General features: G+C 34.5%; 2 protein-coding genes across 13 annotated transcripts in view; both read right to left on the reverse strand.

Moving 5' to 3' along the window:
* The window catches only part of LOC143235820 (uncharacterized), a 30,709-nt gene extending 24,203 nt beyond the window's left edge, over positions 1-6,506 (reverse strand). For 2 of the 3 annotated variants that reach the window (XM_076474018.1, XM_076474023.1), the window contains exon 1: positions 6,393-6,506. The gene's annotated coding sequence lies outside the window, so the exon portion shown is untranslated. Of the gene's footprint in view, positions 1-5,773; positions 6,332-6,392 lie in introns of those variants that run through there. The other variant, XM_076474020.1, reaches the window with a different exon arrangement.
* Positions 6,507-16,802: 10,296 nt separating this feature from the next.
* The window catches only part of LOC143235823 (cellular tumor antigen p53-like), an 82,741-nt gene continuing 81,074 nt past the window's right edge, over positions 16,803-18,469 (reverse strand). For all 10 annotated transcript variants that reach the window (XM_076474032.1, XM_076474028.1, XM_076474033.1 and 7 more), the window contains one exon: positions 16,803-18,245. In XM_076474032.1, the coding sequence (XP_076330147.1) occupies positions 18,084-18,245 (162 nt within the window). In that variant the 3' untranslated portion in view covers positions 16,803-18,083. The remainder of the gene's footprint in view (positions 18,246-18,469) is intronic.

Consider the following 18,469-nt stretch of genomic DNA (forward strand, 5'->3'; position numbering starts at 1 on the left):
ATATGTATATATAAACACACATCTGCAAACATCACTACATGCTTGTGATATAGTGCCTTGGCCTAAGGAAATACTTAATATCGTCAATGTTAATAATGTCAGTTAAATATTATTCTTATACTAACATACCATTTTTAAACTTTCAAGCAAAAGGTTAAGGTTTATCCATACACCAATATTCAGACTATCCACTTGCTCTGAAATATTTCAGCTGTGTATGTAATTCAGAGCCTGAACTGTAATTTTGTCACACCATATCAATTTTTTGAATCAACTAGCATCAGGTCATTTATAAGACATCATTCACAGATTAAAACAGCTATGTCCAATCACATAATCTTTCACTCTCTATGTATCTAAACAGTTTGGCTAAAAACAATACAACATATATATTTCTAATAGCTTTAATTATATTATTGCATTAAATATTACAATAAAAATCATCTATATGATCAGAGTAGTATGTAATGTGTAAACCAGTCTATAAATAAGATGATCACATGTTTTGTCAATAGCCAGTAACTGATCCACATTGAAATTTAAACTTGTTCTGAAAACAAATAAGAGAAAACTGAAGACTGATAGGTCAGATGTTTAACAATATAAACTTTATGGATGTTGCTTGAATCTTGGTTAGACCATGAAAGTGTTGTGTTATTAAGATTTGGTGGTGATTTTCAAAGTTAGACTTTTTCTTCTCATTATTTAAATTAATTTCTTACATATTGTTAAGTTACAAGTTTGGTTAGTTGGTTGGTGTTCATTAGCACAAAGCTAATAGGCTGTGTGCACCAAACAATTGGTTAAAACTAAAAGTAAAATCATTATAAAATGTAAAAATGAATTAATGTAAAAATAAATAAACCTTAAACCGCTGGTAAAAATTAAAGAGTTAAAAAACGCCAATGGCTTTTAAACATTTAAAAACATAAGTAAGGTGGATGGTGTCACCATCACCAATGACACTGTCCAACGTCAGTGGTGAAACGATGTTAAAATAATGTGTAAAATGCTGCCATTACTCACGGTCATGAGGACAGCACAACAGTAAAATGCAGGTTACTGTGATTTGAGTGTCACACAGACCACACATCAGTACTTCAGTCCCAGATAAAAATAATAGTCATAGAGGCAAACAACCCAAAAGGAAAGAGGCAATTGCTCTGCCTAAGTCTTAATGACTAAAAAGATTGGCAATGAATCAGAAGTGCTAGATGCTAAAAAAAAAGCTTTTGCCAAAAGTATTAGCAATGCTATGGGCATCAGCAGCTTTCAAACCATCACAGAAGGGGAGGAATATACTGCCCCTTGACCTTCCAAATTTTGTCCCACATGACTTTGGAACTAGTGGTAGACAAGATGCTAGTTGTATACTTAATCCAAGATTCCTCCTGGCTTTGATGTCTCACCTGCATTACATGTATGGGCTGGCGATGTGGAAGGTAAGATTCTGCCATGGAAAACGAGTTAAGGTTTTAGAAATAGATTGAATAGCTGCTTGAACAATACATTCGCTTACTGCTGCAGCATTGTCATCTATCAATGGCTTCAACTGACGGCAGGAGAGTAGTGAAAGAAGGCCACTTGGCCTGGTCCAGCTTGCACCGAAGGAGGTAAGTCAAGTGGCATCGACCACAGCCAGTCTCTCTCAAAATGATAGGAGCAAGATTACTGCCCTGTGGGTCACTGTCAAACCTCCAAGAAAACTGATGGAAAAGTGAAGGGTAGCAAACAGAGTAATTAACAGCAGTAAAAGACTGCCTAGGTGCATGAAAATAAGTATAAACACCAATACTGAAGAGAAAAGATTGTGATCAGAGGGCATACGCTTTACAGAGTACCCCCCCATCAACATCAGCACCTCCCCAAAGGGGATTATGTTCACTAAAGTCTCCCACAAATAAAAAAGGAGATGGCAACTGTTCAATAAGAGCATTAAAGTCCAATTGATCATAGGTCTCTCGAGGAGACAGGTAGAGAGAACAGACAGTGATGGTATGACTCAAAGAAACACAGATGGCTACAACCTCCAATATTGTATCAAGTGGCAAAGATAGAGCAGGCATGTGCTGGCAAATCAAGCAAAGTCAAACCTCCATGCACTTGTCCATAACACAACCTATCATTGTTGTATAAAGAAAACTGCCAAAAAATGACTGTAACAGCAAGTTTCAAAAACATTTCCTGTAAGGAAAGACACAAACGATGATAAGAATCAATCAGTGTCTTGATGTCAAATAAATTAAAATAGAAACCTTAACAGCTCCACTGTATCAATGTGGCCATTTTTAGTTATGTGGAAGAGAACTGGGCAAAGAGCTCTTCTGTTTTCAACCACATCTTTTCTCTTTATTCTCTTCAATAAAAAGAGGTCTATCAACCTCCATCAATCCTGTCCTGGGTCAAATGGGCATGTTTCTGTCTGTAGATGAAGATTCCAGTGACTGAGGGCATGAATAAATAATCGTTCCACATTCTAGGGCTGAAGAAGAAAATGAACCCTAGGAAATACCAGAGCCAAAAGAAGTGGATCTGGGAAGCCACTGGAAGGAATACTTGGGATAGAGATAGGTGTTGATGTTGACTCATCAACTCTCTTAACCCCAAAGTGCAGCAACATACATCTAAGATGGAGCAGTGGACAGTAACTTTTGAACCTCAGGGTAAGAAATGTTGTGAACTATTTTCAAATGCAGTACCTTTTCTTCCTCCACCCACCTATGACATGAACAAGAGTAAGATGGGTGAGACCCACCACTATTAACACAACAAGGGTCCAGTTGCATTTGTAGGCATCATGGTCCTTGTCACCACAATGAGCACACATCGATGAACCACAATATGATGTATGATGTGACATTGGAAATTTGACTTACTTTTATGCAATTTAGATGACTAAGCCAATGGACAACTCAGATTATACAGACTTACTTTTATGCAATTTAGATAACTTGCCTTAATGGTGGCAGTTGGACATGTTGATGTAAATGGAAACAACTGGGGGGGTTCAGATTATACAGACTTACTTTTATGCAATTTAGATAACTTGCCTTAATGGTGGCAGTTGGACATGTTGATGTAAATGTCAAAACTAGGACACTAGTCAGCATCATAATTCCATCTTTACGAGTGGAGATATGCCTCACTGCAAAAACTCCTTGGTTGAAGAAACCAGCAAGGATCTCTGACTTGGGGATATTATTCAAATACCTCTTAACAATAACTCCTCATGACAAATTCAAAATAGCATATGGAGTAACTCAGTGGGTACATCCCCAATGGCCTTCAAATGCAAGAGGGGTTTGCTGTGTTTTGGAGCAGATGTTTCCACCAAGATGTCCCAAAAACATAGCTTTTTGACTAAATTAGGAGAGTAAGTAAGCCCCTCTAGTCCCTTCTGAGTAAAAAAAGGGGAGACATTTGCCATAAAGATTTGTCTGATAAAGAATGTAATATTAGAAAATGAAGTACAGGTGTTGAAGAATTTGAAGATTGCCATTCAGAATCTTCAAAATGGGGTCATTTACCTATGGTCTGGTTTTTTCATTATTTTACTTTTATTTGGAGAACCCATGATAAAGAAAGAATTTTTTGGTGCTCACTGACCCCCACACACACACAATGGAATCTTCTGAGGGGATGCACTACAATATAAAACAAGGACACTGCAGCAATGCCAAGGTTTCATAAGCACTATATCCAAACACCAACATCAGATAATACCAGCTGAGAAAGTCCAACACTAGTACTCAATTGACCCTAACCCAAGTGGACCAGCCAAATGACCCTGTAGGGACCACCTCAAAGCCACCCATCTACAGGAATTCAAGGCCAAAGTAGTATGTCAAGATTGGACCCCTCAACCACCAGGATCCTCTCCTCCCCTCACAGGTCACCAACATGGCAAACACATGAATGGATGTTTAGATCCTAGACGAGGTAAACTGAAAGAACAGAACCTTCTCTGGGAGGTCCCCTCACCATGCACAAGAATCCACACTGAAGGGTTTACAAGTTTGAATTTCAGTTATGAGTACATTCCATTTAACATTGAATATTTTTAAATAATTTTTATGTACATATATAAATTTTAATTATTCTTAGTGTAGAATAAAAAACTTGTTAAAGTGAAACAAATTCTAGAGACTCTTGTAAGGTGAATCTTGCCTTAAAAACCAATTATCTTTTGCAAGGATGTCACTTATCTGGAAAGGGTGTGGATGTGTTCTTTGATTTTCAATAAAGTTTTGATCAAGTGCCACACCAAGTATTATATAAGATAATTTGAATAACCATATAAGTGCAAAAGTAGTAGATTAGTAATGTTTGCTAATGACTTTAAATTCTTGGCCACTTGTTGTTATGCTGAGGACGTTGATGTACTGAATAATGATTTTTAATTATAATAAATTCAAGGTAATGTAACTGTACAAAAACAGCCAAATTGGAATGAACACATCAGCCATATAAATATATGTTTTGTTCAGTTATTTTTCAATTTCACACAAAGCTATTTTAGGGCTATCTGCACTAACAGTCTCAAATTCAGAAGTGACAGACTAGATGGAAAGTAGTTAGTCAACACCACCCAATGTCAACTCTTGGGCTACTCTTTTACCTATGAGAGATGGGATTGATTGTCACATTATAGTGTCCTATAGCTAAAAGGGTAGCCAAATTAAGCAATGGGATTTGAACTTGCAGCTCCCAGGCATATGTGTGTGTGTGGGGGGAGTGTGTAATACAAAAAAGCACCAAACTTTACAAAGGAGAAAGCCTATGAAGATTTAATGCAAAAGTGGATAAGTTACACTAAAACAAAATTATGGAAAACAGGCCACCCTACAGCTGGAACAAGCAGTAACATAAAGTGGGGGCTAAAGTGTCTTCAGTTTTGTTCTAATTTAACTTACCTTCTTTTACGCTACATCTTTACAGTATTTGTTCTTCATATAACAATTTATTTTAAATATTACATCTCTGAATGGCTAACCCTTTTATTCTAATTCAGCTATTTTGACATTAAAAGTATTACGATCAAATAGCATTTTCTGTTTATTTTTAAAATGAATTAACAGTAAGATTCCAATCAAAATACAATTTAAAGTTATAAAGGAAAGTCGTAAATACAAATGCAGCATCATAGATCAACATATCATTCTCTACTTTTACATTTGCCACATGTCCATTGGCCATTATGCCATCAGTTTTAATCTTAGAAGTGTGAGGAGTAATTCAGCATTAAGATTATGAAAAAAATATTAATACATGTGTTGCTGTTGTCAAACCCTAGTTCAGATTAATATCTACCAAAGGAATTTTGTTTCATACCAATTATTTTCCTTTGTTTAGTATTTGTTTTGCCTCTTCAACAACAAAAAAAAAAGAACAATAACCACTTTTAAAGTGTTTATTTCTCTTAATGAATTTAAACAGATATGAAATTGCTGTGTTTAGATATTGTGAAATCACAATGCTTAGATTTGTTCAAAAACATAAAAAAAAAATGTGACAATACTCTAGATTTAGTTAAACATTCTTATAACTTAACTGGAGTCACTAAACCATGTTTCTATATTTAAATAACTTATTTAATAAGAGAGATAGGAACCTACTCTACAGTATAACTGAAGAAAAGGATCTTAACACATTGGTGTATAAATAACTTAAACCACTGAAATGGTGCTCTGTTGTTAAAACTAATTGAATTTCAGTATGTATTTATACTGCATACATACTGGTTACAACTACAACAAGGTAATTATTTCTTTACACAAGTCATTAACCAGGCCTCACGTGAAATACTGTGTATCTAAGGGACACTAATTTTCTGGGTTTTGGAGAGGGCCCAGGGGTTCACTAAGTTGGCTCCAAAGGCAGTTTTCATCAGGTTGAAAGATCAAATGATCTCTTGTCCATATATTATATTATTGTAGTTAGCAAATGAAAAAAATTGTTTTTCTAACTTCACTTCAAAATAGAAGCCACAATTTAGTTTATGTACCTTATTTATATTAGGTCAAACTACATGCGATCAGTTGCCACTGTTTATTTATAAACAGTGTTGAGTAATCTTTGTTAGGTTAAATTTAAACTATGGTCACAATAGTGACTAACTATTCACTAGTAACGTTATGAATAACAGACACATGCATATACATAAATTATAGTTGTAACTATAATAGTATAACTTAAGGTATGATTATGAGAAATGTTAAGTTTCCCTCAAGCTTAAGTTACTCTCACTGTTTGACTTTGACTCCAACTTTAAACTATTAATATTATATGTATTGTAATTAATATTATAAAGACTAAGCCTCCCTAAATTGTCAGTTAACGTTAACAAGTAACCTTAAAAAGAAAAGTATACAATAAAGTTTCTTTACGCTTACCTTTTATACCCAGTATACAAAAATAGTTTTAATAACGGTTGTGGTGGCGCACAAGTACAAAGGGTGACGTTTACAAAGTTTTCTCTGAATGTCAATTCACACGCAGTGTTTAATTATATAACTTTCAATATACTTTAGTTCTACAATTTACAATATTCACAATTTTATAATATATGCACAAAGATAACGTTGTGTTTAAATTGTCTTACGTATAAAATGTATCTGTATATTAACAATACCATCTTCACTGTTATTTTTAGCGAATCGGCTGTTATTGTTATGATTTGGGGCCAAACCTTTTTTTCTTTAGTGGCACTGACTCGCACCGCTAGAAACGTGGTTTCAATACCCGTGGTGGGCAAAGCACAGATAGCCCATTGTGTAGCTTTGTGCTTTATTATAAACAAACAGACAAACCTTTTCATGTTTTGCACATTAACCGTAACTCAAGACCTTCGCTTCTTCTTTGTGGGTATTTGGAATTTTTAGATACCCAGGAGGGTCAGGTGCACAAGACCTCTTACTCCACTCAAGACCTAATAATACTTTTACTTGTTCTTTTGAATTTTGCGCAAAGCTACACAAGGGTTATCTGCGTTTGCCGTCCCTCAAGTTTGCAGTGTAAGACTAGAGGGAAGGCAGCTAGTCATCACCACAACTCTTGAGCTACTTTTTTTACCAACAAATAGTGAGATTGAATATCACATTATAACGTCTCCATGGCTGAAAAGGCGAGCATATTTGGTATGACGGGGATTCGAACCCGTGGCCCTCAGATTACGAGTCGAGTTCCTTAACCATCTGGCTATGCCAGTCCAATATTTTTACTAAATTAAATCATGATTAATAGTAATCTTTCGCCTTCTCATGAATCTTTTATCCAACAAAAAATTAACAACTGAACTAAAACTAATTAATATAAATAACAAAGCATGCATTTTTAAAAACTCAAGTTAACCTGAGAGTTGAATAAAGAAGAAAAGAGTTGCACTTGAAGGCAATATTTTATCACATTTTCCAAACTAGGCTAAAATCATTTGAGAAATTTGTTGAGTCTATAACTTTTAAACTCTATGATCTGAACAATTTCAGCCAAATATATAGTTATCAACCAGAGTATCAAACTGAGGAAACGATGAATTATCAAGTAAGAATATATGGAAATGATATTTAATTAGCTAAACTCATTATCAGATCGACTTGTGGTTTCTTTACCGGTGTTATAATGTTTCTATTTTATTGACAATATATTTTAAAATGCCCCTTCCCAATGGCACAGTAATAAGTCGGCTGACTTTCAATGCTAGAAACAGTTTTGGGTGGAGAACAAAAAGCCCATTATGTTGCTTTATGCGTAACTTCAAACAAACACATTTTCTAATTATGAGGTAAAAATAATTCAACGTCCAGCTCGTTACTTTTCAAGCTTGAACAATTGTACACTGCCATACGTTGCTGTAGGCCTACGTTACAAATGACACAACTCTCTCAAGCTACCGTTTAAATTACAACATTAAAAGTATAACTACAACATTGCCCCATTCCTCAATTATTAATTCTCTTGAATAATCCTAATATAAAACATTATGCCAAGTTATCCATTCCCCAAATTTTTTTTATGTTTTTCTCTTCTAAGGCATACATGCAATGGATAGGATGACATTGACGGTCCTGTTGCTTAGGGAATTCTTCTTGTGGGGGTAGTTGGATGAACCTATTAGCTGCATAAACCTTAATGATCCTCTAAAAGTAGCCTTCACAGGAATTCGTGTCTTCTCTTCAGGTTGAAATTCTGCTAACATATACTTCTCTGAATTAACCCAGTTAGCTATTCTTCCTTTTCCAGGAAGAGAACTATTCAATTATACCATATAAACTTGATGTAAATTAGTTTTATTAGTACGTACAACATAGTTAGTTTTTACTTTATCATAAGCCAGTTTAAGTCTTTCTTGAGTAGATTCCTCTGCAATAACTTTATTATTGAAATCCACAAGAGTTGTTTTAATGATCAATCTCTCATGACAGGCAAAAATATAAGGTTCAAGTATATTTTAGGCACTAGCTGAAGAATTACTGTTATTAAGTCTTAATATGAATATCTCGTTTCTTAATGGTACAATAATCATTTTTCTTGTTTCCACTTGGCATCCCTGGAACCATCGAAAAGCTGAACATAAGCTGTTAGTTACAATTTGCCGAATCTGACATCTGTGTCTTTGATACACAGAAAAAGAAAGACATCTTGTAAATCATGGTTCAGTGTCTTGGGTTAAGTGATTAACACACTTGCAATTAAGAAACTTTTTCAACTTTCCTCATTGTTCTTTCGAACTGTTCATCCAAAGTCATTTTCCTAATTTGAGGCCTAAAAAAATTCTTCTTTATGTTTCACTTTTGAAAGAGCTGGGAATTACCCACATAAATACTTGAAACAAACGCCATCTTTGTCTAAAGCCTTTACAAACTGTTTCACGAAGCCCAGTTTTGTGCGAAGTGGAGGTAAAAGGATTTTCTTTGTGTCAACCAAACTTTCATGTTCAATGTTTATGGATTCTAGTATCAGGCTGACTGTGATTGTCACTGATTTTTCAGTCAGTGCTTATTTCGATGCTCTGCTGTCCCATGCACACGAAAAATACGAATTATCAACCCAACAATATACAAAGGACTATTAAGTCTTCGTAAAGTATCCAATCATATCCTTTGTATTTGACGTTATTAAGAAGAAGTTCAACAAAGTTACCGCAAATATAACATAATGTGCCATAGCGACAACTAGGTAATATTGAAAAGAAAAAAGTACTGTTAAAGTGCATGCACAAACTAATACTCTCCAGAAGTTACATGTCAAGCGGACTGCTAACCGTTTATATACAAACGCGTTTCCCGCGTGTTCCAGAACAATCGATAAGACTCTCACGCCACGGTTGATTTACAGAAATCTATAGCTTGTAGTTTTCGATAGCTTAAGCTTAACAAATCGTGACCTGTTTCAGTAATAATGATTTACTTATGTAAAAGGACACATGACGTTTTGTGAAAAATCTGTACGTGATGTTGAAAAATTTATATCATTTTTGGATTCAGTGTACAGGATTTAGTGTAGAACGTGTGAACATTCCAAGAATATTAAACCATTGCAGGCCTGTGTTATTAATCCGCATAATTTTGTAAAGTTTATAGGTTTACATTATATCTATTACTTCTTTACCAGAAGTTCGCGCCCGCGTCGCGCTAAACATGCTCGCCCTCCCAGCCGTGGGGGCGTATAATGTTACGGTCAATCCCACTATTCGTTGGTAAAAAAGTAGCCCAAGAGTTGGCTGAGGGTGGTGATGACTAGCTGCCTTCCCTCTAGCCTTACACTGCTAAATTAGGGACGGCTAGCACAGATAGCCCTCGAGTAGCTTTGTGCGAAATTCCAAAACAAACAAACAAATCTTTACCAGAAAAGCGATATTTTAAAAACGAAAATATAAATACACATCATTTATTATTAACTCAGTCTGTGTTAGTATATAAAAAGGAGATGTGTGTGTGGTTTTTGTCTTATAGCAAAGATACATCTAATCATCCGCTTTGTCTGCCGAGGGGAATTGGACCCCTGATTATAGTGTTGTAAATCCATAGACTTGCCGTTCTCCCAGCGAGGGACATTGGTAGATGTAGTATAAGTGAAGGCATGGGGATAAAAATTCTACTTTATAACGTAATGCTTTAAAATATATTTTTATCCTTATAGAAAAGCACATTACTAATGTCTCTTTTGCACAAAGGAGTAAACGACATTGTTGTATAATATCATTTATAAGCTAAAATAGGGGTTCGATAAAAGTGGTAGCCTGTTGTGTGGATTTGAACTTTAAACATTAAAAATACTCGTAAACAAATCAAAAACACTTCAAAATATATAAAATATCAAAAACAGATGTCTGTTAGTCAGAAATTATTTTTATAATTATATACTTAATACATACATTTTTCATATTTGTGATTTTTCTCATAATGCGTTAAATTAAGCGCGTAAATGTGATTATTTTTATGCGACCATATTCACTATTTATGCGACTATTGTAATTTCTTGTTTATTAATGTACGAAATGACTTAAAGATATCCGTATTTGCGTCAATTACATAAATAGAGCTAATTGTTTCTAATGAAATTTTAAATTTTAAACCTGAACAGCAAGCACTCTTTATGCACATTTGACTGAACTGTCAAATCAGATATCCTTAGGACTCAGGTATGACCGTCCTTAGTTTTGAACAACTGACCAGAGGGAGGAGCAGTCAATCAGCCCTGTTCGCCGCAAGAAGTAGTTCGTTGGCTTTTTGAACAAATTAACATGAATGACGGTCACCTTTATCACGCGCTTACAGCTAAAAGCGTGGATCGTGCTCTGTGACACCACATGATAAACACCAGTGGCATGTTCAAACAAAATACTGTATTCCGAAAGTTTCTTGTCAACTTCTAACTTCACTACAACAAAATGTTCAAAGGAGAAAACGTTGGAAAATATCAAGACACAGATCTGATAGGCAAAAAACAGTTTACTGATTGGTAAAACATATTATTTTGAATTACTTATCAGTAAAACGCGAGTTTGTTTGTTTGTTCTTTGGATTTCGCACAATCTGCACCAGCCGTCTCTGATTTAGCAGTGAAAGACAAAACCGATTTGTTAGCTAAGTGTTAATAAAAAATTATTTTTCCAATACCGATTCTCTCTAGTTTAATCTACCACTTAAACAAGTTGATAACCATATAACCTCCCAACCTGACCTATTTACTCTGAAATTTTCAACTTCCATTGATGCACAATTATCACGTGACTGCCATGACTTTTAACAGAAAAAATCACTGCTGGCGAACTTAAAATAAACATTAGAACACCAAAAAACTGCTTCCGACCACGATTGTATCCGCAACATTATGTTTAAAGATGCACCAATCAAACTACTATCACACCAACTCAACATGAATTTATCTTTTCCCTCAGGCTATTACTCAGATTCCTGAGAAAAAAAAGAAAAGAGAGCAATAGTTACAGTAATTTCTAAATCACACACCAACAATTCAAATCATGAAAACTTCAAACCGGTCAGTCTCCTTGGCTGCCTGGGTAAACCTCTTGAACGTATTATATCAAACTGACTTCTTATACATTGTGAAAACAACAGTCTGATCCATAGCATTCAAACAGTAGATCACCTAATCAAAGTCACAGAATCTATTCACAGAATATTTAATGACAACCAAGCCCCTGTGGTCGTATTCCTCAATGTAAAGAAAGCCTTCGAATCTGTGTGGCACATTGCCCTTAGATACCGATTGCACAAGATGAAAGCAAATGACACAAACCTCAAATGGACATCCAACTTCCTCAGTGACCTAACAGTATATGTCAAAGTTAATAACACTATTTCTCAACCTTTCAACATTACAGCTGGAGTTCTACACGGTTCTGTCCTCTCACCACTCCTGTACGGAATCCTTGTTAATAACATCCCCTTTCTGGATTTAAATGTACACATTATTCTCACAATATACTGATGATATTGGTGTTTGAAGAACCTCGTGAAACTCCCTTATAGCTGCCAGTAATAACAAAAAATCCCGAGAGCCAAAATCAGAAGGCGTAATAATTAGAGAATAACTCTCGATTCACTTAAAACAACAGGAATCATATTTCGGTGTAGCCTCAACAAACATTTCAAGAATGTCAAAAAAGTTAAAATCAAACTAAACAATACTGCAATAAAAATACGTCCCACAGCCAAGTTTCTAGGTATAAATTTCGATAGCCGTCTTACACAGGCTAAACATTTCAAGCACATACACAAATCCATCAGCGAACGTATTTCAGATTTAGGGTTAATAAATACCAGAAACAAGAAACACTGATAAAAATCTCATCAGCCTACATGCGTCCCCTAATAGAATATGAATGTCAAGTCACCTTCCACTTGTCAAGTAGAATAAAAAACGAATTACAGTTACAACAGAATGGAGTTCTCAAATTAGCTTTAATACTTTCAAAATTTATCCCAAGTTATTTACACACACAAAAAATGTAACATTCAAACAATAAATGAAAGGCTAACATCCCTTGTACTTAAATACTATAATGAACCAGAAAAAAAGAAAACTCCCAACTACGCCCTCACACAATGAAGAGTGTATTGTACAAACCAATATCCCCATACAATACATACCTAGCCACGAAAGAAACCTAAAGACACTTCAAAGGTACTACTAATCCATTCATGTCGTTTCTTTTTCAGGTCTGGGGATAGGCCAGATAGATTATTCAGCGCCTGTCCCGTGAAAGTGGGTTTTCTCGGGGATCTCCCGTTTTCCCTTTCTGCAGATTTCCTGGCAATCTTGGATTCTCTGATCCCAACCACAAAGTGACTCTGTTAAAAGGGCCTCCGGTGCGGCATACTTTGAAGTGACTGGGTTTACCTTCTTGACGCCGAGCAAGTAAGACGTGTGTTCTCCCTCTGCCTTGCCAGCATGACGTTCTCATTACCCGGACCCACCGTGCCAATCACGCCTCCTGTCCCGCCGGTAATCGTCAACGGTCTACCACCCCACTTTTTGCCTCTACAAATAGCTACGTTTATCGCCCAAGCTAAGCCTGGCGCTTCCATAGACCCATCTAGAACAGGGATTCTTCACCGAGGAAGTATTCTCTTCCAGCTGTCAACTCCTGCTGACCTTTCATACTTTTGCGAATCGTGAAACACTCAAATTAATATCAGATGCTCACCATCCAAAGCCCAACAACCTTTTCTCTGTTTTTCTGAGAGGAATACACCTTTCCATACACCCAAGCGAAAGCCAGACAAAGTCCGAGGTATACGCCGTGCATCGAATCTTCTCAAAATCCACCAAGCAAGCTACTGACTTCTTGAAAATAGTAACAACCTCCAAACATATCGCCGATACCATTCTACATAATGGATGCTACTATCACATTTTTCACTTTAGTGCCGAACGCCCCCGGCTTCGCTCTACCAAACCAAGGCCACCCAAGCAATCTGAACAGGTCTCACAACCTAACGTATCATCTAATCCGTCCATTGACACCCACAACTTATAAATCGATTATCCGACAAGTGCACCCAAACAGATTCCTGTAGCAAAAAACACAGATAATTCAGACTACTATCCAGGAAACCAAAACTCGTGAAGCCTCATCTTCTACCAATCATTTCCAAACTGTAGACGAAGATACTCAAACTGATATAGCTGTGAATCACCAAAGAACCCAGACAACAGGAAACGTGCGTCTCACGAGAGCCTCCTCTAAGTTACTACAAGAAATCCAGCCTACTCCTTCAGCCAAGACACCCATGGATCCCGAGCCTTTCCTCCAGCGCCCAATTGTATTCAGGAGAAATATTCTCTTTTCGTCTTGGAAAAATACCACCGACACTCCTCCTCCACCCGAGCTGGAATCAGACCCATGCATCCCAGCAGATCCGTCACGTCTTTTCTAATATTCGTCTTCTTGTCTTGTTTATTTCGCACCCTAGTTAAGCTGATGTTTATTATTATCCTTTGCACATCTCTTTGTTATTGTTACCTTATGTCTTTATCAATTAATCTTTGTATTTTTTATTTCCTTACAACTCTTCTTCCGGGCACGGTCAGGGCCTTTTTATTCGGCGCCCTGGCCGTGAGTGGGTTTTCTAGGGGTATTCCCGTTTCCCCCCACAGCAAAAGTTTCGTTTCATAGGATCTATAGATCCCAGCCATGAAAAGAGCCCAGTTTGAACGCATCATAATCACAACAAGTAAGTATCATATCTATAGTATCAAAATTCTGGTTAGCCAATATCATGGGTTTTAACTGTGTTGATGTACTGTGCTTGCACCTCTCTGCTCCTTTCACTTCGACCATATTTACGCCAGAGAATTCTTTGGGCGCTTGTAAATGGTGTGCTGATCCTTTCCCCGCTCTTTCTCAGGCTCGTCGGCCCACTTCGCAGCTGTTTCCGACGCTCCTTAACTAGATACACACAACTGTTAACTCTACAGGGTTATTTTAGACTATCACTCTAGATTAACTAACAACGTGCCACTCTAGTTTAGTTATCAAGTTTCGAAATCAGGTGACTAATTTACTCTAGTCTCGTGTGGGGTGAAGAGAAACAATAGTTTCTGACCGCTCCGGATTATTTTTCGTTCCCCTTCGTGGAACGAAATAATAAGCTAACCCAAATACCTACCCAGTATCAACTACATGCTTTATTCGAACAGTCGACTTGCTTCCATCAACGCTGTCCTCACCACTGACCTTGGTCTTCTCTTTTCTTCTATATCCACTAAACATTCGCAGAGTTCCTTCGTTAACAAATAACAATAATTGCCAAAATTATATTTATTAAACCCCCATCTTTTGAAGGACTTAAGATTTACTTGTGTGGAGTGAAGGGGTTTCATATTATCCTTGAAAACTCCAATTTAGGAAAGTGTAAATTCTTTCCTTTAAAAACTAAATACCTGGCACGATTTTTTTTATTATTATTAGGAGACAGTGCGAAGCTCTTAACTTATGAACAATGTCTCAAAAGATATCAGGGGCATAGCCAGGCAAACGCACGTACATAATATTGAAATTTTAAGATACGAATTTTCACGGCATAAAATGTTAATATAAATGTTTCCAATATCGCTTGTATAGATAATCTTTTACAGATTAAATGTGCAAAAAAAGTCACCAGAATTTGCCACTTTTGGTTTAGTTTTCCTTAAAATACCCCAATCAGCACGAGAGAAAAAGCCCCCCCCCATGCATAACTCGAACTTACACATAGCTATACCTCTGAATACTGTGTAATTTAGTAAAAAAAAAATCACTTTTGTTATGCTTTTATCTAAAATCGAGGTGCTCCAGAAGAGACGTGTATTTACTAGATGAAAAAAACCACTCTTTTCAATGATGTGCTTTATGTAAGAACAAGGTAATTACTTGATTAAAATAATTAAAGTTTTCAATGATGCTATTTATTGCAGAACAAGGGAAGCCTGAAAATAAGGCTATGACTACTGGATGAAGAATCATGACTTTCCAAAAAAAAAAAAAAAATTAAGGAAACAAATACATCTACTACATGTTTCAAAATGTCATGAAAAAAGTAAAGGTATTTTATATAATCACTAGAAAAACTAAGACCATGGACACCATTCTGCACATTGTCTTTATAATATTCATTATTATATATTTTTATCAGCTATATTTTTACTGTATAAAGAAGTATGTATTTTGAATAATTATATTTGTTATAATTAATTGTGCTAGGCTTATATTTTGTAACACTATATAACAATTGTGTGTACTAGGATGTCAAAATTATTAATAAAAGACAGTTTTTTGCTTTGTTTTTTTTCAAAAGCAAACTTTATTAGAATTACACTGCAGTTCTACAAGGCTAATGAAAAACCTTTTCCATCAACACTGCTTTGTGAAACATAATCCAATACAAAAAATGTGAAGTTAAATACAAAATGTTTAACTATCACATAATATGGAAACTTGTGACAATTACAGGAAAAAAGAACTTTTTGTCTTGCAAGTTCTTTGCATAATTTTACTAAAATCTACTTAATTGACAAGAATTATAAAACTGGAAGGCTTTTAAAACAATCAGTAAAAACAATTTTTTTCCAGCAATTAATCATTAACTTTACAACTCTGTCCAAAAAATAAGAGAAGTCATTGCAACTTTATAGGAATAAAGTGTAAGATCTTTCTTTATAAAAAAAAAAGGCAACATTACCAACAAAAATTGAAATTACAAAAACTTTAACAGCAATGTTTCAAAAAAGAAATTTAAATTTAACATCTTTATAATAGTTTTAACTGAATAAAATATTAAACCTCAGCTATTTAAATGAATAAGTTCTTTATATATATATAAGTGGTTTTAGATGTTTTTGATAACATGTTAATCAAGTTTAAGATAGTTATAAAATATTCAACATTAAGAAACTATTTGAAAACTCAAGAAAATATCAACCAGCAATTAAATAAATAACCTACACTGGTAAGACTGGTTATTAAACATATTAAACATTTTATAATGCAGATAACATGAATAAATATTACAAATACCTATGATTTTCAAATTTCTTAAACAGCTGGATATTCTTGCTAAATCAAAAATATTAATTGCTAAACTTGTTCACTCTGATTTTGAAATGGAACTCTCCTTAATTGATTAGGACAATCACAGTTTCAGAATTTTCTTTATACTTTTACTTCTGAATACACATTCCAAATATCATATTTATTAGGTATATTTGTGTCTTAGCTTTCACTACAGTGAAAATCGTTTTGTTTTTTGTTTCTCTTTCCTAGCAACAAGTTCAAAGAGTTTAAGCTCGATTGTTCAGTGTGTGTGTGTGTGTGTGTGTGTGTGTGTGTGTGTGTGTACTAAAGTGTTTATTAGTTTGAGAAAAATTCCTGAATGATAGCTAAAGCTAGATTGTTCAACATGAACTTTGGATATTACATGTTTTTCTTGAGCAATATTCAAAATTTACTTTTGAAAACAAATTTTAAAAAGACAATTAAGATAACTTATTTTTCAGGTTAAAGAGGATATATCAATTCTAGTTTAAATGTAAAAAGTTCAATTTTTATTTGCAGTTATGTATCAGACATTATTTCTGCTTGAATACAATTTATAGATTAATATCACTTGTGAAGAATGTGATTTGGATGCTGCTTTTAAGTAAAGGTTAGAGGTGATTACAGTGATTTAAATATGGTCTAAATATTGTGTTACCTTGGATTTTGTATCTTAAAACACATTGAAATCAGTACATCATTTCAGTTTTCAGATGACAAAGCTTTCTGATAGAGTCTCAATTCTTACAAAAAGCTATTACACTGCTTAATACTGACATCAGTGTAACATTTTGGTTTTCACATGATAGAACTTTCTGAAAAAGTCTCATTTCTAATGAGAAAGATACCTAATTCATAAAAAAAACTGAATAACTTACAAGAAAATTTAATATACAGAAGTATATTAAATCATGACAGATGATGGTTGATCTACAGATAAAAAATTATTCCTTTGCAATAAAACATGCCTAATTCATTAAATACAGTGTCTGATCTATGAGCAAAAATAATAATTATTTATACAAAAAACACTTAAATTCATGAAAAAAAATTATTGTTATATGAACATTTTATCTATGCTGTAATATGCAAAAAAAACACAACTTATTGATTCAAACATATATACAAATTTCCAATTAAACAAATTAAAACCTATGTTAGTATAACAACCAAATTAGAATATAATTTTAATTTTGTCTCAATTCCAAATAGAGTAAAAAAATAGCTTTTCCATATTTCTTACTTGTAGAAATGAAAGTGATTTATGAAAATATTCTAATTAAATTCTGAAGAAAACCTTTAGTAGTTAATTCTTTAGAAATTTCCTTTTAATGTATTCATTTAAACTCATAATTTAGTGTGTAAATAAATTAATAGTTTAAAGTATTTCTAATTTTTTAAAAAAAGTCTGTTAACAAAGAATGATACTCTGACCATATTATTAAGTAAAACAATAAGTGTGCGTATTTGCAAACATTCATTATATACCTGTTTACATTTAAAATTCACATATTCACAAGAGTGACTCCCCCTCATTCTTATCTCAGTCTGCTGGAGCTCCACTGAAGTAATTGTGCTCATTTTTCACAGCTATGTTTTGTACAAGTCTGATACGCATCACCTCATATCGTTTATGAGTTTTGGTGGCAGTCTGAGAAGCAGAGAGACTTGTGGTAGAACTGCCACATCTGTCTAAGTCAGTTTTCTACAGGTAGAGGGTAAAATCTTAAGTTAAAAACCTATTTTAAATATTAGTTATCTATTCTGGAGGTTTAAACTACAAGTCAAATAACACGATCAATATTAACAATAAAATTATCTTTATGAGAGTGCTTGAATTTTAGTTTCTGAAAAATTGGAATTCTATAAATGTAATGAAATAAAATTATGCTTTATGCTGATACTTTTATGCATAGATAAATATATCAT

This window comes from Tachypleus tridentatus, chromosome 12, assembly GCF_004210375.1.
Source record: "Tachypleus tridentatus isolate NWPU-2018 chromosome 12, ASM421037v1, whole genome shotgun sequence".
NCBI classification, from domain to species: Eukaryota; Metazoa; Arthropoda; class Merostomata; order Xiphosura; family Limulidae; genus Tachypleus; species Tachypleus tridentatus.